This window comes from Phalacrocorax carbo, chromosome Z (genome assembly GCF_963921805.1).
Source record: "Phalacrocorax carbo chromosome Z, bPhaCar2.1, whole genome shotgun sequence".
Taxonomy (NCBI): Eukaryota; Metazoa; Chordata; class Aves; order Suliformes; family Phalacrocoracidae; genus Phalacrocorax; species Phalacrocorax carbo.
Window position 1 is genome coordinate 18847809 of NC_087548.1, and position 20805 is coordinate 18868613.

The 20805-nt window shown below is 37.5% G+C and overlaps 1 protein-coding gene across 1 annotated transcript in view; it reads right to left on the bottom strand.

Moving 5' to 3' along the window:
• The window catches only part of HCN1 (hyperpolarization activated cyclic nucleotide gated potassium channel 1), a 202580-nt gene that overhangs the window by 19850 nt on the left and 161925 nt on the right, over positions 1-20805 (bottom strand). Inside the window, exon 6 of the mRNA XM_064438625.1 lies at positions 2069-2309. Within this exon, the coding sequence (XP_064294695.1) occupies positions 2069-2309 (241 nt within the window). The remainder of the gene's footprint in view (positions 1-2068; positions 2310-20805) is intronic.

Below are 20805 nucleotides of genomic sequence, written 5' to 3' on the forward strand. Positions count from 1 at the left end.
AATATCTCAGCCTCAGATTTTGTGTGTCTCCATTATGCAAAAAAGGTGTTATTGGTCTTAGGATTTGAACACAGGCTTATTCTTCCAAATTGTTACTGTTTCACTGTGCAACATTTCTTGTGTCTGCTTTGGTCAGGAAGCTTTACTCCAATTCTGATGCGTATTTCAGGGAAAGAGCATCTTCTCCAAAGAGAAAAGATAAAGAGATTTCTGCTGCTGCTTTGACAAACTAAACCTTTTCAATTCACAGTTATCTGATGTGCAGCTTGTTTACACTCTCTTCAGCTGCAGTCAAATAGGTCGTTCTTCTCCAGAGTCTGAAATTCCCTTCTGGGAATTCACAATGCTATAAGATAATTTGTTAAAACAGATCTGAATCACAACACTTTGGATCTTAGGGCACTTCCTTTCTGAGGTTCTCTCTTCCTGTGTGCTCACCCTTCCTCTCTTCTCCTCTCCTTGTCTCTCCTTTCCAGGCTACATCCAGCAGCAGCAACTATCTCCCATTTGCCCCAGCAGCTGTTATGCTTTTGTTGTATTTGCCCCCATTTTTGCACCCCATGTCTCATCCCAGCTGCAGTTTGGATGAGTAAAATTGCTTTGGTACGCACTGTAATAATTTCTCATGGTGTCTGGGTATTGCAAATAGTAGCTTGTTTTTCATCTGCACACCTGCTAAGAAGGGTAGTGGATGAACAGGATGAGCTAAGTAGTCGTTTGCACTGCAACAACAGGCTGACAGTTATGTAAAATACTTTCATGTACAATCTCCTCTGATCCTCTGCTGGTTCAGAGGAGTGTTATGGTCAGATTCAGTACGCAGGCTCCTGCAAATTCATTTTCACAAACTGGGGCACTGCTAAGCATAGAGGAGACCAAGACGAAGGTTGCTCTGTTCCTTCATCCTCAGCATTTACCTTTTCTTTCTCCTTAATCTTCTCTCTTCAGCATCTACAGTTTAAGCCCGTGGGATAAGCACAAGACCTCTTTACTGAAGTGCTTCTACAAATACTGGTACAAATCACCTTGCAGAGGCTACTTCAGAGTGACAAGGCCTGCTGGCCAGATCAGCAGGGAGTAGCTTTCGTGTATTTTTCTAAAATGGGATTAGTTAAGTAGCTCTATAGCCCAATTCAAACAGTGAGCCCAATTCACTTTTCTAAGCTTCCCTCTTCTATACACCAGCTAAATGCCACTGATTAGGCTTTCAGTTGAACATTTTCTAAAAAGCTTTTGACTCAGTTCTGGGATGATTCATGAGATTCAACAGAAAATTAATACAATGACCAACTAACTGTAACCGTCATGGGCAGCAGTGGTACAGGCAAATGTTCAATCAGCTCCTGGAAATCAGCCTGGCTGCTACTCATGGAAGCAGACACCTATTCTATTGCACAAAGACAATTTACAGTCACAAAGAAAAACATTTTCATACCCGTCAATTATTATAAGTAAAAAAAGAGTTTTTTTTTCATCAGAATATAAATATTCAGATGCCTTCATCTAAATGAAAACCTATTTTTCATTAGGATTACAAGATGATTTTAATTTGGATTAAAATTCATGTCTAGCTTTTATTAATACACATCTGTTGGAGAGCTGTCTAATCAAATAGGGAGTCCAGTTTCTCATAGTGTATACTAGAAGGATAAACATTGCTCTGTGCTAAAATTCACTGAAAAAGCACTAATAATAGCTTGAAATATTCATGAATACCAAAATATCCTATACAAATAATGGTCTTTTATGCACTGCCTAATTTTGTAGTTCTTACAGTGATTTTTACCTTTTAGAAGTACTTTGCATTTATGATTCAAAAATTGTATCCCTTTTCAAAAAAATATGAATCCTATTTATCTTTAAATAGCTATTAAAGTACTATGCAAATTATTATATTTTTATTTAAATACTGTTTGTTAAATAATAGTGCTCTAAGTTCAAAATAAGTTCAAATTTCAGGAAGGACACTCAGTAGACTTATTCTGATGTCACTATGTGTCTGATATCTGGACATGTTTTGTTCTAGTGTGTTCACTCCAATGTTATCATTCATTTTTTTCCTACTCACCTCCAAAGTAAGAGCCATCTGTCAGCTTCAGCTCCTTGTTGGACTTGGTGATCACACCAGCAACACCATGCTGAATGAAATACATCTTTTTACCCACAGCCCCTTCTCGGATAATATAATCTCCAGGTTGGAACACCTCAAATCGCAGTTTGCTTAGCATGGCAGTCACAAAATTTGGGTCTGCATTAGCAAACAGAGGCATTGTAGCAACGAGCTTCCGGCAGTTGAAGTTGACAATTTCCTAAATGGGAAGGAAACATAATTATAATAATGGTTAGCAAATATATACCGTGTGATGGGCACTGAAAAAAAGACTTTCTAATTTATTCACAAAGAAGTTCTTTATGCTCATATTGGACTTTTCTGTTTCTCTCTGTGCCTAATTTTTTAATCTTTTAATTATATTTTCATGTGTTTCTAGTGAAGTGATTGAAACAACAGTGCAGTCCGATTTGTACTCCTCAGGCAATTTTTCACATTATTCATTATTCCCCTTGGATTTTAAAGGCAAAAATATGACAGAAAAATAAAAATTAAATAGGAAATACACTGCCTGACAACAAGATTAGCTGCTGCAATAACTGGAAAAGGAGATAGTTATGCAAGCCCTGTGTTTTTAAATATTACATCAGTAACTTCTTTCTGATCAGAACAACTCCAGTGGTAATATAAATGTACATTACAGTTAGCTGCAGGGCTAGCTGAAATCAACAGAAAAATTTCCCTCCCAGAATTTAATTCATTTTATAAACATAGAGGCATGCATCCCTGCCCTTCAAAGAAATGCATATACAGTAGACCCTTATATGCAGAAAGCACTGCTATTTTCTTAAGAGTGTTACAGGCCTTAAGGGCATCTCCCACCAAGAATATTTACGTTCACAGAGCCAACTATGAGCACATCTACATTAAAGTATTAGAACCAAAAAGCTATAAATGTCCTACTTGCTTTAAATAAAAAAAAAAAAAATTGAACAATCTCTGAAAAAGTTTCAAGCTCATTCTTGCAGACCCTACTTTATCTTAGGAAAACTAACATGGTCGGTTTTCATACAGATTTAACAGTGTATTAAAGAGCTGAGACTAATCAGCATCAGACATGGCGAGGGGCTCAGGCAGGCAACATCTACTTAGTTAGCAATGCAAACATGACAGGGATAGCACATATGATCATCTGTACATAAATGCACACAGAGCAAATAAAAGCAAAATACAACCAGTAGTCACTTAACTGTTTTGGAAAACTAAATCTAATTTCCTTGTCTGTGGAGTATCCCTGTCATTTCTTACATGAACCAAGGCTTTGTGATTGATGTAAACGAGACATCCCACCTACCAGTGCTCTCACCTCCTTGACTGAGACCCATTGCACTCCTCTGGAAGTTGCTTTTTCAACCTTCCATGCATCTGCTGTCTCATATATCTCATATATCCCATGCAGCCAGCTCTCTCGGCAGCAAGCTCAGATATACTTGTATACAGTTTGGACACATTCCTTTCTTCTCCTCTCACCCCTACCATATGGAAGAAACCATAACGGGTTCTTCAAACCAGTCCCCTTTCATCTGGGAAAGAGGTGGGAACCTCTCTTTGAAGGGAAGGCATTGGCTACTGAGGCAATTAAGAAGCATGGACATGATCTAAGAGCAAAGAAACAACCACCTTCCCCAGAGAAATTACATCCTCTCAAAATCATTCCTGTGGAACTTGGAAAATAATGTGAAACAAAATGTCTCACCAGGCACCTGGGAAGCAGAAAGCTGTTATCTCCAGCAATGTCTTATTTTCCATTAAAGAAAGAAAAAACAGGGCAAAATTACTTTCTAGTGCTACTCCTAGGACAGACTTATGATACCTTCTGGCAAGCTCACAATAAAGTGTCATTATATAATGGCAAGGTGGAAACAGAAGTGTCTCTAAGCAGAAATGAACATTGATTCTTAACAACAGGTAGTACAGAGATTCTCTTTAACCCTGGCCTCAAGAGCAGCACATCTATTACTTAGATAAACACTGTCTAAGCCTTCTTCTTTTTTCCTCTGGAATGAGCCAAGGAGATATAAAAAATATAGAATTTTATATTACTACAATTTAATGCAGATTTAATTCCAGACTTATTGGATTAAAGATAGAGTGTATGAATAGTAATCTTTGAAGTCAAACACTAAGCTCCAGTTGAATTCATTGGGATATGATCCCACCAAGAACCTTTTATCTGAGAATTATTTATAAGTGATGGAAATAGAACACTCCTCTTGCATCACTTTTCATTGTATTGCCTCACTCTACTCCACCCACTCTGACTGCCCTAACTTCCCCTTATGAGTGTTTTGGCATGCCTGAAACACTGCATCATGTATAGACTCATGGCTAAGCATAAATGGGCTGGATTAAGACAGGAAGAGATGGATCTGAGACCAAGATTCAGACTTCTTCATGATTGCGTGAAACTTGAAATGTACAGGAATACATGGCAGGAATGGAAACAGAACAGATGTGAGGAAAAGAGCACAGAGATTTGTAATGACTGGGAGACTCCTACTTACAGAAAGGAAGAGCAGTCTGGCTATGACTCCCACTCAGTGCAAGCAAAGGCATGGATGCTACTGGTGCAACACTATGGGACAATACTATCATTCCCCAGACATCACAATCAGAGCTTAAATATTCCCCACAAGCTAGTCCTGCTTGTAAAAACACATGGAAAATTTGATACAAGATGTGCTGCTGTTTGCCTGTATCCAAAAATTATCTCAAGCAACAGCACTGCAAGGTGCGAGCTACCAGGTAGGTGTCACTGGCATTCAAGATCAATGAATCCTGCTGAGTCATTAAGTCAAGAGGATTAATCCCAGGCTACCCCTTCAAGTACATTCTGTATATTCTCGTGGCATCATATAAGGCATTCCAGACATCCTCAGCTCCATATGAGACTGCCTTACAGCAGTCTTGGCTGATGGTGAAAAGTTGGCAATAACTATTACTTCTTGCTTTGCTATGGGACTTTTTAGCAGACTTGCTGCTTGTTTTCTGTTTCTGAAAGTGAATAGCTTACCTTGCATACCCAGAAGCCAGAGAAAGGGAATTATTAAAGACAGCAAAAACTGACTGGAAATTATATAGAAGCTGGTGGGGAAGCACAGAAAAGGCTGGGAGAGCGGAAAGTTCAATTCTAGTCATGATTGGGAAGAAAGAGGAAAATAGACCTAGGTGGAGCATTGTTAAGAAAGAGAGAATAGGACGAAAACAAAAAGAAGGAACATAAAGACCTAGAAGAAAGTGAAAAAAGAAGTTAGGAAGGTTGACTTTAAAACCAGATCGAGGAACTGAAAATCCTGAAAAAGTGAGAGCATGAGAGCACAAAACCTGGAGAAAAGGTATCTGGACTGAAAGTTGAGAAGTAGGGCAGACGAAGTAAACGAAAGGTAAATTAGTAAAAACAAGACAAGTGATCAGGTTTATATCTTAATAGTGTCATAGGAGAGCATGATATAGACAGAGGGGAGAATTCAGACCTGCATGACTCCTTTGCACAGAGCCAGTCCAGCCCAACGAGAAAGAAATTCATCTCGTCCTGGCAATCCCAACCAAATACACTCTTGTTGCTGGATTTTCACCCCTGAAATGTCATGTCCTCTAAGCTTAATCTTCTGCCCACCTTTCTCTCTCAATATGTAATTTATATCTGGATATACCCATGCATACAGAGACATTACCTGCTCAGCCTGAGTTGCCTAATGAAGGTGCCAACATAGCTACAAAACCACCCTGCTGTGATAATTTCAGCTGTTATAGCCTAGTAATGCATTCATTTTGTTTAGTTTTCTGTGAAAGTTTATGCAAAAGTACAAACTTTCCTTATTTAAGACATTAGAAGGTGGAAAATTACTGAGGTAGAAAGAAATGTGTCATTGTTAAGTGCTTTGTTTCTCTTTGAAGTGTTCTTTTATTTAAATATGAGATCATTCAGAGCAAGTAAAATACATTTCCCTGGGTCTTAATCACAGGCAGTCCTGCAATTTCAGATTCTTGTATATTACTTTAAATATAATTTTTGGGAGTAAGAAAATGTAACGATTATGAACGCATTTTATGTAACTCAACATATTAGGAGAAATAGTTTTGTGTTTTAAAAGAGAGGTAAGAACAAACTGCCAAATTAAAAGTTGACATTTTGTCCAGAGAAGAAGCTTCCACTCCTATTTTCTTTGAGTTAATTCTTTGGAGCCACACTGGAACCAGATTATGCTGCCAAATATGATATCTAAATTAAATAAAATAATAATGATTTTGTCTCACCTCTACATGAAGAAAATACCAAGTAAAGCCTGAGGAAAGGGTTAGGAGTGTACTATATAGCTGAAGTAGCTGAAGGGCAAGAGTGATTCAGACCTACACAGGGCAAGTGTGGATCAGTTCCACTATTGGTCTCCGTTACACAAGAACTAAGTCGAAGGTGCAGTAGTCTGCTTTATGTAAGAGATTACTTAGGTAATTACCCTGGTTCCTGCTCCTTTATAGCGTACTGGTTTTATTACTCATCTTGGCCTTCCTGGCTATTTTTTCAAACTGATGTTAAAGCACCAGGTATTATAATTCTGTGTGGGTTCAATATTTCTGGATGACTACTCCGATGCCTCTCAAGACATCACAGAGGCAGTCGCAAGGCTCACCTAGCTGTGACTAGGGCACTGTGATGGCCACCTTCTCTGTTGGAATCTGTAAGAGTTTTTAAGACCTTTTCTCCAGGAGAAGATTTTTGGATAGACATAGTGTTTTAGTTTGACTGGAAAAAGCTGTTGCTAGAAAAAAGCAGACAAAGCTCTTGGAAGATCGGTATGCCTGAAAGGTCCCTTGCTTTTTCCCACTAAACCAACTGAGCTAATAAAAAGTACTACTTCCATCTACAAACTATGTCCTTCTTATATGTAGGCCACCAAAGTCTGTTTATGACTACATAAAAAAATAGCTTAGTTTCATTAGGTCAATTCTACATATTATTGTAAAATTCTAGTGCATACCTTTAACAAGGCACATTTTTTTCTGAGTGTCCCTCCTTTACACTCTGCTTTCAAAGGATGAAAAACTAAATCAGTTTTAATTTCCTGGCCATTGAAAATAAGAACTCACTTTATTGAGAAACCTATTTTTTCTTCTTAGAAATAACTCACAGAAGAGAAATTACTGAGCAAATGACTAAGAGAGGACTGTAGGAAAAAGCAGAATATTTAGGAATTTGGGGTTGTATAAGCAGGTTTTCAGGAGGCATATTCTATATGTGTTCACGATTTCTTGTAATTTTTTAACCCATTGGTCAATTATAGTCAACTTTGGCAGAAAGGAGGCACTTCATTGATATTAAGTTCTTATAGGTTTTATGATAGCAGGCAATCAGGAGGACTAGGATTAGTACCCCACTGAGGGAATGACTACATCATTAGCTCACACCTTGTTTAATGCCAGAAAATCTATATGTGGCAATGGGATGCAATATACTTAATTTCTGGTACACCTGTAATTGTTGAAATTGCTTTGACACATTCTGTTTAATCATCTATACAGGGTGTATGACTTAAAAATAAATTTTGCTCAGAGGCTTTCATATAAGTAATAATAACTTTGTACATTTTTCTCTTTGAATGGGATTTCCACAATTTTCCATTTTTCAATTACATAGATAAATTTTAACACAGAGACTCTGCTTAAATTTTACTTATGAATATGGTAACTCTTGGATACCAACATTTATGTCTAGAGCTCCACTGAGAAACACAATTCTTTTTTCTTCAGGACTTTGATATTTTGTAATTCTGTTAACATATTTGGATATTGCAGGTGTATGTATTTTAGAAAAATTCTGTCTAGCCCCTCTGGCTATATATTTCAAAGCCCAATAATTCTCTGATTTGAGGTAATCTATGTGTCTGACCTACCAACAAAGCACAAAACCTGAAAAAAACTCTGATCTTTAAGGCAAAAACAGTCCACGTAATCTCAGTTCCCTTGAAAACCAGCGTCCAGCCTGTGTATTTACTTTTTCAAAGCCCACAGGTCCCCAAGACCTCCAGCATACCTGCACAGCCATTGCTGAGACGCAAAAAATTTTCTAGACAGTTGTGAGATAAGCTTAGGCTGGCAAAGAAAGGGAGGAACAAATATGCTTTCCAGAAAAATGATGAATGAAATCCTCTACCTGAATTCTACCAGAACTGAGCTGAAGCAGGCTTTTTTTTTTTTTTTTCCTGCCTAGCTCCGATCAACTCAGTACAAGACAAGTCAGCCTTAAAGAAAGCATACGGTAGCTAGCATTGCTGTCTCCTAAGAGAAACCAATCTTTTTTATGCATTTGCAAGCAGACGGGATATAGGTTTGACCAATTATATTTTCTTGGCTTCATTGATTAAATGTTGGACTTCTGCATACTTTTCTATCATTCCCTACTTGATAAGAATTTTCTATTCAACTTCTTATATGCATTTTTATGCTTCAGAATTATTATTTCATTAAATTAAAATATAGACAGAATAATACTTTTTAGGATATATGGTTCAACCAAACCTCCAGTAAAGTCAGTCTGATATCCATCTTTTTCCCAGCTTGATAACTGATTTAATGGAGCTTAAGGGAGAGCAGTTCTGTGCACCTTATGATTCTCTTCTCTGGATCTTCCATTATGTTTAGAAGATTAAAAAAGAGCAAAAGAAAGAAGGAATGAAAGAAAAAAGACGCTATCTATCCACCTTTCATTCACCCAACTGTCCATCCATTCCTTAACTGGGCAGCTTTTAAAGGGAATTTAGCTCTCAACTTCTTCAATGTTCTGAAATGTTCTATGCCTCTTAAGTTTGGTTTCCAGCTGGGAAAGGATGAGAAGCATCAAAACGAGAACAGCGATACAGGCAATCTTTTAAGGCAGTCTGAAATTGTGAGATAGCCAGTCTAATTTCAAAAGCCTGAGAAGTCCTGATAATCCAGGTAAGTACTTAAAAGTTCAGGCCAGTTGATCAACCTCTACTTCTTGCAGGTTTTCCTTTCTGAACTGTACTGCGGGACAAATTTCCTGAATGCTCTTAGCGAAAAAACACTCACAGTTCATTACAGAAGGTAATATGGAACTAGTGCTGTACAGTACAGCAGTTGCTGTAGAGAGTGTTCCCTTTTAGTAACTGAATAAATAAACTGCAATTTACAAATGTATTTAACAATCACTATTATGGTTTTCTGCCCCTGAGTAACCAAATATCTTCATTCCCGTTTCTGTCTGTGTAAGCTTGTGTGTTACGCTGACTAATACTATAGTATTTACAAAATAATATCTTAGATATTGTGGCTTGGATATGAATTTCTGTGTTGACTTATTCCTTGTTTGGTCAAGATGAGAAATTGAAACTAGAAATGCTTCCATGGAGAGTTTATTGTAAGCTCTGCAACAGGTAAGAAATTCCATCTGCCACCCCATCACTTCCTCTTTGTCCCCTCCTCCCATCTTCAGTACCCTGTGTACAGCAACCCAAATGGCCAAAATAATTGAGTCATCAAGGAGGTAGTTCTCAAGAGAATCTGCTTTATCTACACCCTATGTGTACGGTTTAGCTGACACAGTAATAACAACAACGAAGAAAACAGTGATTTAAAAATCAGTGGTGATTTGTTCACTGAGTTATTTTAAAATTCTCCAAGAGCTCTGGATCAGAAATACTGTTATCTTGTTAATTGCTAGGTTAACACTTACTTCTTATTATGAATGAAAATCCCATTGGTTCAAAGCCTCTCTCTATAAAACTATTAATTGGCTTAAATGAACTCTTACTGAGTATATCAGAAAATCTCAGTTCACTGAGGTTGAAATATCCACATGGAAATTATGTTTAGAGTTTTTAAGTACATTTCTGTTTGCATCTAATTTGATTTGTAACTATTGAATGAAGGCCTACTCTACATTACGATATGGGAGAAACAGCAAACGCCTAACTTTAATGCACAAAATCTAAACATTGCCACACTATGTATAATCTGCATCTTAAAGTGGCGATAAACAGCATTTGTAAACAATGAGATTTGTTTCGATTTCTTAGACAAATGTGTGACAGAACCCTGAATGCCTGTGTATGTGCTAGAATATCTACAATGTCAGGTATAGATGTACACTTCTATATATAACAGAAGGATATAAAAAGACAGATAAGGAGGATGCACAATCCCTTTCTAATTCTGAATCAGTCTTCATCACTGTTTTGCTATGGGAACTGGGACAAGCTAATTATGAGACCATGTGAATTTGCCTTCTAAAGGAGACTGCTGAAAAGGGTGCTGGAGAGGGATCAGGCACAAGGGCTCAGTGATGTTATGCTATGAGTAGCAACATGCAACATGAGTGTAAGGAGCTCATGACGCACATTCGGGCCGCTGTGCCAGAGCGCAAGCATGCAGAAGTAGAAAAATACTGGAAGTGCTGATTCTAGAGCCTAGTTTTACAGTGAAACAAGAGGATGATGCTCAGTTGTAAGGGTGAGACATGGAGAGTTGGCTCCAGAAGAGATATAATTGGATGGTAAAAATGAAAATGAAGTCTCTGGGAATAACTTTGTAGAGTGACAGCCAGGCATCCCTGAAGGTAGAATTTGCTTGAGAGTGCCACTTTGGCTAAGTAGGGGTATTGGAAGCTGCAGGGGAAAGAGATGCATAAATAGCATGGGAGGTGTAAAGAGTGGAAGAAATTCTGAAGAGTGCAAGTAGGCACGGTGACAGCAAGAACAGCCTCAATAGCACATCATGTGGAGGAAAGAGAAGGCAAACTGGCAGGAGTAGGCTAGTCAATGCGGATTAGTAATAACAGCTGGAGTAAAAGTAATGCATCAGACAACAGTAGGCAGACAAACAATAATGGCATGGTATCAGAGTAACAAAGAAAGAGTCACATTACAAGTAGGAGCCAAATCATGGTCAAGACTTGACAGATCAAGGATGAATGGGACATCCTCAGCATTTGTACATCCTGAAAATTTTTGTTCTAGGGAGTATGGAGAAGTGGCTATGGAAATAATAAACAAGAAACCAGGGGAGACACCTGTAGCCTTCTGCTACCTACTTTTATTAATTATGCTGTGCCTGCTCTTCGCATGCAATCACTAAGGCCTTAAATATTTGTGCTTGTGCTTTCTTTCCAGGACTAGACACGCACTAAAAGCAAGGGGGCCTGATGACAGCAGGGCACTCGGGAACTGCCATTAGCAGCTGTGCATGAGTCCGGCAGCCACAGGGTGCAGGTGCACAGACAGTGCCACACTCTTTACATCAGTTAAATATTCTTTTTCAAAACAATTTCAGTTAATCTGCTTGCCCAAAGTTTTAAATTTATTTAACCATTAATAGCATTTAAGTATAATTACATTACTCACTTCATGAATTAAATATAGGCTGAGGATTAATTCTGTAAGAAATATGTTCCTATAATTTATTCAGAAAGATTTTCAAATTATCTTAAGACTGTATCTTAGTCTCCACTTTTATGAACACATTTATCTTTATTGATTTTATATCATAGGAGAGCCTTTAAAACCCTTGTCATTACAGTTCATTTTAAGGTAATTTATTATAAACATAGACTGGTGGCATAAGAAATATATGTTGACATATACTGTAACAGTGAGAAGCATAAAGACCATATTGGAGTACATAATGCAATGTATGTACTTAGTAATAGGCAAAGATATCAAAAGAGTATTATACAGTATTTTTCTCACACATACATCTTGGACACATGCATTCGCATCTATGTGCCTGAAAGTCTGTGGATGTGTGTATATATATGCACATATATGCTCTCCCACACATATATTTATATGTGTACATGGGTATATATATATATGTATAAATGTACATATTTGTACACTTAATAATGAAAAAAAGATCAGTTTAATTAACATGTCCCATTAGAACTATATTTCAAATTAGTTTTAGTTAAATATTTAGAGGTTAATATAACTCATGTAAGCGCATGTGCTTGCGTAACTGAAGTTATAATCTACAAGCAAAAAGGTGAGAGGAAAGAAGATTCTGCTCCCAGCCCCAATTATGTTCTTTGGAAATGAAATGTCCTGATGTTCTATATTCTGCAAGGACACATGATCTGTATCTATTTTCAGTGAACATCTTCTCACATGGTGGCCTAAAAATAGGCCAGCCATGAACTTTAAATAATGGCTCAGGAAGGGTATTAACAACTTTCTCACATTCTAAGTTGGTCCTATTGCTGTAAGTATCAATGTTATGAAGAATGTATCTGGTGTCAGAGAATGACAAAGCAAGCTACATACACCTCCATTTCTGCTTCTCTGCAGATGTCATTGCCTCTTAATTCCTCTCAAGGTCTATTATATATTAAGCTGTCCACACATAATATTGACAGCATTTTGCTTCTTCTCAATATGAATCTCTTTTGTGCCAGGTGCTAAAAAGCATGAGCTATTTCATTTCCGACCCCTACTGCTGGGAGACTTTCTGCTCTTGGTGGAACAGGGATGATTATGAAAACTTGCTTTTTCATAAATAGACAAGTGTTTATACAATGTGTAGCAATGAGTGGTACAACAAGTAGCTAGATTTTTGTTGCAAGGACTGTGGATGTCTGTACCAGCCACTGTATTTCCCAATTAAGCTGTTACAAATCCCATAGCATAATGCTCTCATCAGGTGTATTTTTCAACTGATTCTCAATAGTTCTACTCTTTTCCTACTTAATAGATACAGACACATCTTTAATTCCTCATTTTCAGTTCAGTACAAGAAAAAAACTCACGATGAAATAAACTGATTTTTAATACATGTGACATTCATGAGATAACAGAAACAAATATTAAATAGATTTCAGTTGCACAGTTAACTAATAATTGCAATCCAGGCTAAAATGGGAATTATTATTACAAAGAATGTGGCTTTTCTTTAAAATATATATAACCACACAGGTATTTATTTTATCTACAAAACAGTTTAGCCTTCTAGCAAGGCACCATCCATTGCTTCAAATGTATTACAGTGATCAGAGCGCACAAACATGCAATGATCAGCTCATAGAACTTGCAACTCCGTGTGCTTCAGGGCACTTTATTAGTATGCTCTCAACCAACCACAGAGTTTTTGCTTTCCACAAATGAGGGAAATATTAACAAGAGAATTAACAAACATAGACACCACTGAACAAGCCGGGAGATTAAAATCCTCTTAGCGGAAGTCCTTGCCAGTCAGTGCTCTACACCTGCTGAGGCGGGCTTAGGCTCCAGTGCTACCACTGAGCAGGGCTGTGTGAAGGTATCATGAAAGAGGTGAAGACAACAGGTAAAAACCGTTGCCTTGAACTCAGCCCAGGAGCTACTGGGAAGTCTGTACCTGTACTCACAGTGTCAGACTCCACATTTTGCACCTGCTTTTAGCTCCACTCTTCTCTAACAATCCTGTATCACAGTATTTTAGTCCCAAGGGCAGGAAGACTCTTGGTAATCACTAAAAATATCAGACACTAAGTTCCTTCAGTGTCAGACACTTATCTTTAAATTAAACAAGTGTAACGTAACACCTTGTGCATCCAAATCTATGCTAAATTTAATTTACATTGTCCATTTACAAGTAATTTCAAAAATTCTTTTGCAATTCCCATTTCCATTTAATACCTTGTATAATGACTCTTAATCAAAAGAGATTACAGTTTCAGAAGATTATTTTGCAACTAAGGAGGAGACCCCTGATTTTTCAGGTACTAAGACTTTAGGAAAAAAAGCCGTATTTCACCTTTGGCTTACCTGCAAGACAGTTTTTGGAGAAAAGATTGTATTTGCTTATGGCATTTGCTAGATGACAACAACAGTCCAAAACTGCAAATTAGACAGTTTTGTGCAGGTTTCAAAATAATGTACAATATTTTGTTCAAGTGGCACTAGGAGGAAGCAAAACAATGATCTAGCATTGTCATGATACGCACAGTTTAACCTGGATATCTCCCACAGCTTTACCAAGATTTACCTTTTTACATAACAAGTGCACCAACTAGAAATTAATTTAATAAATATGCATTCAGGACAGAATTTTTGATCTGTTGTTTTTGTTCTCCTTGTCTTTGCCTTTGAGATGACATGCTTTTAAAAGGTATGGGAAATGCCGTGTACCCTTCTGTATGTTGTTACTACCAGAATCAAAACGTGCAACTGAGTCCATAAAAACAGGCATATGCATTTTCCTGAGCAACAGACAGTTCACAGCATATTTATCTCCCCTTGCTGGTGGTGAGTCACAATGCTAATCTTTATTTGTGATGACTTTCACGGACACTGGCACATTTAAAGTGTGCCCGCTCAACCCAGAAACTTTTGTATTATGTGAGCCCCCAAGCACTTTCACTGATTCCAAACAAATATGCCTCAAAAGACTTTAGCCTGCTCCTGGATCCAGAATTTAAATTCCACAGTGAAGACTGAAGGAAAAGATATTCCTTCTCACTACCTCCAAAGATGAGATTTACAGGAAAGGGACATGGGCACATCCATACCGTGCATCTCTGTCTTGTCTGCACCGTATTTTCTACTGGGATCAGGACTGCATCCTGCCCTCTGCTTCCCCTCTTCCCCTTCCCATGCTCCCCTTATGAAAGTGCCATGACTTTTTACTGCAGAAGCCCACGAGGGGAAAATGGAGAACCCTGGCAGGTACCAGATTGCTTTTCTGTAGCCAGATCCTGCATCTCCTAGTCATGAATTAAAACAGACTGTGTAGTTTCCAACCCTGCATCAAGAATTTTCATTTATTTTTCATTTCTCTTCAATTAGTCTCTAACGGGTTCAAAGGAACATGTGTTAACTTCTGCTGTTTTAACATAAAGGGCTCATAGTCACAATTCAGGGATTAGGCAAAAGATCATTTAGTTTTAGCTAAATAAACCAAATCTTTCCAAATCCTACTAGAGAGGGCATTAGCCAAGCCAAAGCAAGCACAGCATGTTGCATAAGGACAGCTAACTCAGAAGTCAACTGAAGTACTTTGTTATTATTTTTAACCTCCTAAAAAATCAGCTATGCCATCTATAATTGCAATAAAATATTCACACCTAATATGAATAAGCATGCCGTGGTACGCATTGTCTAATATGTAGTAACCTTCCCTGGCTTTCAGCAGAGGCTGCGTGAAGAAAAAGTGCTTGACTCTTTCCATCTGCTGCTCCTAGCGCTACCTGAACAATCCTTCACTCTATTAAAAACTGAGACATGACAGACACTTGGAAGCATGATCTTGGACTGAATAAGGCGATGGTGTGAAATTCTCCTCTGTGGGACAGCAGTCCTGTTGCATTAGCTGATGTTCTCTCAGTGCACCAGACCTGGTGCCCACAAAAACCTTTCTGAATCTGCTCTTCAGACAGAAGTTCAGACAGGAGCAGGCACAGACTGGTTTTACTCTTCTCTAATGGGATTTGACATCTCTCAAAGCATTTAGTTTGCATCTAAATAGCCTGGTACTTTTCTCAAATAACTTACCTTTCTATGAAAGGCAACTACTGCACTAAAATTTCAGGAGTTGATTTGGATTAGTATATTTGAAGAGCTCAGGAAAGAACTGTCATGTCTGAAATATTTATTAAACAATTATGACAAAGGAATCTCACAGGTGCAGTAACAAGACTGTTCAAAATCATAATTACTGAGAACTGCTGGTGCATTATTATCTGTATTATTGGAAGCAGCTAGATGTTGGACTTGCCAAAGCATGTCACAGCTCAGGATGGATTTGCTAACAAAGCATGTCAAACACAGAAAGGACTGTGATCAGAGTTTCTTGAATATGTGCAGCAGCAGTGAAAGTGGTTGACTATTCAAAAGCTGTGTCTCAACTGCACTTGTGTATGTGCATACATCGCGGAGCAAACACACTCCCCTTAGTTCAGGAAATTAAACTACATTGTCTTAAGTCCCTGGGAAACAGATTACAGTTTGTTACCATGTCACACCTGCTGGGGCAAAGCATCTTAAAACACAATAATCCAATCACCTGGTGATTGTCTGCTCATTTCCAACATTAAAATGGCCCATTCGTTACTATTATCAATTGTAAAAACTTAGTCCATTCTAAGAGGTTTTCAGGGCTTTGTTTAAGCCTTGTATACGTAGACTATTGTTTAGACATACCTTACACAGATCTTTGAAAAATACTAATTCTTTTTTTTCAGCATTTGTCAAATAAATAATGCTGTGGTATATCAGCATTTCTTCTGCAAGACTGACATGCTGCATAATTCATTCATGACTTCAGTACTCCAGAGTATGAACGGAAGTTATGTTTTATCTGTGCCTATGTGAAAAAAAAACCCTTTAATGCACTAGGTAAAGAGGTATTCAGTCTCTCCATAGACCTATATAGAAACTTAAATGAATTCCAGTATGATTACATCTATAATTCTAATGCATCTTCCCTAGTTCCCCTCTTTAAGCTTCATACCAAGGGTCACTGCATATAAAAATGCATAAAAGTACAGTGCACTATAATGAAAGAATTGCCTGTCTTTCATGACCTAAATTTATGGACCTAAGATGTTCTAGAAGCAAAATATTTGAAATCTCTAAAAATTAATATGGACTCTGATACTTAATTGTTTTTTAATAAACTCATTTGCTTTTCTACCATTATTTTAATGCTTGATGGCCTGTATCCAAAAATCATAATGACTACATTCTTAGAAAGGACTGAAGCATACTATGGTCTAATCACATCCCATTTTGGCCTCATACTATTAACTCCAGAAATGTTTAATTCTTTGTGCATAGGATTATAGTATAGTCTAAATGAGAATATAATGTTTTGTGATTTCTAAAGACAAATATTAAATAGAAGGAAAGATATTACAAAAGGAAGTAAGTTTTAATTAGGGAAAGGAGAAAGTTAACTGGGAAAAAAATTAAGTTTACTAAATTGATAACTTTAAAATTGATTGTGAAAGGACACAATATACTCAATTTGTGTACATATACCAAACTGATCTGGTTTATTCCTGTTATCACTCTAGACCAGTTATAAATCCAGTAATGGAAGCTTTCCATTATTTTGTTGTGAAAGTATCTCCCTTACAAGAACTGTCACAAAATGCCACCCTTGAAGCAACACTAAGCACTGTGTAGGACCTTTTTCAGAATCTTTCACCTGATTCATTAGGCTCTAATAGGCACTGTAATGTACTTATATTCACTATCCTTGTGGGAATAACAAAGGCTAAGAACTTCACACAGTTCTGCTCAATTTCAGAAACAGCACTGTGTAAAGATGAAGCAGCTTGTTAAAAAAAAGCTAAGTGCAGCTTCTTATGGGCTAGTTGGAAATTACTGATGGGAGAGCAACGTTAAGTGATACACCTAGACAAATACATAAAATAATGCATCCGTTACCTTTTAGGAGTTACCTCTTACAGTTACAATTAAAAAAAATAAACTCAATGGTTGGCAGTGATTAAAACAGCAAATTAATATTAGGAATTATTAGGAAAAGAATTATTCAAAATTTGAAAGGAATAACAATAAGTATGCTGGCAGCAGACCTGGTGCTCTCATCTCTTAAAGGCTATAGTAGAGCCAGGAAAAAATTTTAAGAATGGAAAGAAGGGTGATCATGGATGACAGCTGGCTTCCATGCAAGGAAGAATTAAATAGAATAGGTCTTTTTACCTTAAGAAAAACACAGTTTAAGCGTGTTACCATAGAAGCCTATAAATTCATAACCAGCATGTGAAGGGTGGATAGGATTTGACTACACTGTCACTTTTGCTACAAACACTAATGGCCATGAAAACCAAAATACAGGTTTAATCCCAAAATGAGGAGGTGGCTTCTCATGCAGCCGGGTACAGGTTTGTGCTCATTGCCAAAAGATGGTGTGGTTGCAGATGAGAGGACGTAGATTCAAGAGGATTGTAAATAAGCAATTGGAAGAGATACGTATTAAGGATGACTCGGTAGACAAATCACTTAAGTCTCAGAGAATCCCTTGAACTGAAAATATTGGCAGTCTAGGACAGCCATTGAAGAAAATACCATACTTGCCCTGTTCTCATTCTTCTATGAGCATCTGCCTACAGCCATTGCTGGCGAGGATGGTAGCTTAGGCGAAGGCCTGAGCTAAGTCACTTAGACATTTCTCACACTCTGTTCTTAGGTGAAGCCACTTATGTACACATCTTTAAACTTTTGTAATTCAGGTGTCCTTTTGGAAGAGATTTCTCTTAGCTGTGGGTGGGTTTTTTGTTTGTTTGTTTGGTTTTCTTTTTGTCTGTACCGTCTCCATTCTATGTCATGGTACTTATAAAGACCTTTTGGGAATAGGGCCTTCTGATGCTAAATGATGTTCAGCATGTAGGTGGCAAGAACTCCAAGTTAAAAAGGCAAACTTAAGAGAACTTCACAAATACCTCTATCTGCTGAAGAACCAGAGAAGATATTTATATAAGGGAAACATGCTAAGTACTAACCAATTGCTAACTACTACCTCAAGAATGGAGGGAGGGAGATAGTTAATTGCAAATGCTATTAAAGGCAGAATTCATTTCACATGTCAACTGTTGTTTAAATATGTAGCCTTTTCTTTAGGCTAATTAGGTAGGTTTTCTTTGTTAATACAAGCTTATCTTTGAATGATGCAGGTCAGCTACGAGTTGCTTTACTCAGCTGTGAAGCACCTAGAGAGATGCTTGTAAAATTTAAAAACATTCAGGATTCTTTTCTTCCTTTTTTATGAAGCCCTACTTAATTCCCAACAACAGACATGATTCTATTTCTGTTATGCAACAAAGTTGGCCACTCACACATACGGATCAATGCTTTTCTTAGTTTTTCATTATTTCAATCATGCAACCTACTATGAATGTTCCATACATAATTTTCAGATGCCCAGTAAAATGAACATCCATCCTTTTTTACCAAAACAGTAATACCTGTACTTTAAGTATATACAGCTTTATTAGTAGTATTTACCATGTTAGTTTTACACCAGATTTTCACTGCTAATTCTATGTCCTTTAGGTAGTCTTAATGGTTAAATGATCATATCTATATCAAGCATAATTACTCTTCCACTAAAAACAGTGAGCCAAAGTTTTAAAACATGGACCAAAAAAAGTCATCACTCCTAGAGAGAACCTAGCTGTGGAAAATTTCTGCCCATACAGTAAACTCAACTGGGTGAGAACAAGGAGAACTGAAAACACTGTAACTTTCTTTATAATATTTGATTATATTCATGCCATAATTATGCAGTAGTTTCTGTGGTTTCTTTTGTTCTGCTTACTGTGAGGAAATAATGGTTTCATTTGAATGTCTTCTTCAGAAGCTACTTTCATGAAGCTAAGTATGCCCTGTGGAGACCCTGAATGTTGAATTCTTACCCTACGCTAAAGTCAAAATATAATAAAATGCAGGATTCCTTAAAAATTAAGAAATGTAGTAAATATTTATTCTTGAATGATGCAGCTATGGTATCTGTGCTATTGCCTGGGTGTTACAGCCTTGTGCAGTTATTGGCATGTAAGATGATCTATCCAATTTATGAACAATTGTGTTCTGCTTTTAAAAGGCTGTAATTTATTATCTATTAGTAACATCAGAAAGCTACTACCTGCACTACCAAACCGCACATATCGAAGTGGGAGCTAAAATAGAAGTTGAAACTGCTAAACTAAGCGAACACCCAAGTGGTGATTTCAGGGCACAGTGCGTGAGTTGCCACCAGAACTTGGACAGATACATTATGAAACCTGTTCTGGTGTTACCATTTTTATCTTTTTCTGGAACAACTGGCATGTTGTCATCAGGGCAGTGTGCAACCTGACTGTAGCTGAGTAAATAAATTTTTCTTATATAACACAGAGAACAAAGAAGACATGCTAAATACAGCATGATTACAACAAAACCGGAAGCCACTCCTTTCATGAAATCCTATTCTTACTCCATGTTTTTAGTGGCTCATTAATTTTTTAAATTTTCCATGCTTGTTCTCTCCCCAGAAGTGCTTTTTGGGTTTTTTATGCTTGACCAAATTTGCCTTGCTGCTTTTAAGCAATAAGACAAAAGGAAGGGAAGGGGACAGGACTAGGGGAGGGAGAGAGGGAGGAAACAAACAAGGAGGGAAGGAAGAATGGAGGAAAAGACAGGAAATTAGAGTGCCATAACTGCATACTGTTGTTAGTAAAACAAGGTTTTGCAACAGAAGGGTATTAGACTTTATTTATGGAGCAGAAACAGATGAAACTGGTTCTGATGTCAGTGACCGATGTGCCTGTACATGCTTCTTCTGTTCTTTTAACAAAACAAAAGCTCTGTACTGGCCAAGATTAATATTTGACTGCCACTGCACTCTAGGAATAATTCCCACACTTTTCCTGACCTGCATGATAGATTTTTACAGTACATTCTCCTGACATTTCAAAAGCTATTGAGGAGAGCTACAGGGTAAACTGGCAGAGGCAGTGCAGAAGCCAGAGTCTTCCACCTGCCCTCCAAAACACTTAAAAATCCACAGTACAATGAAAGGACTCAGGCTACATCTATGTTAGGGAATTAAGTGGGCCCAGAAACTGGAACTCAGTCATCTGTACAGTTAAATTGTTAGAACAATCAGGGTTTGGCCTGATTTCCACTGGAACTGTCTAGCAATGGCCCAGCAATTTTGGGCACCATTCACCCTTTCCCAGTTTGCAGTTTGTAAGAGAAGGCATG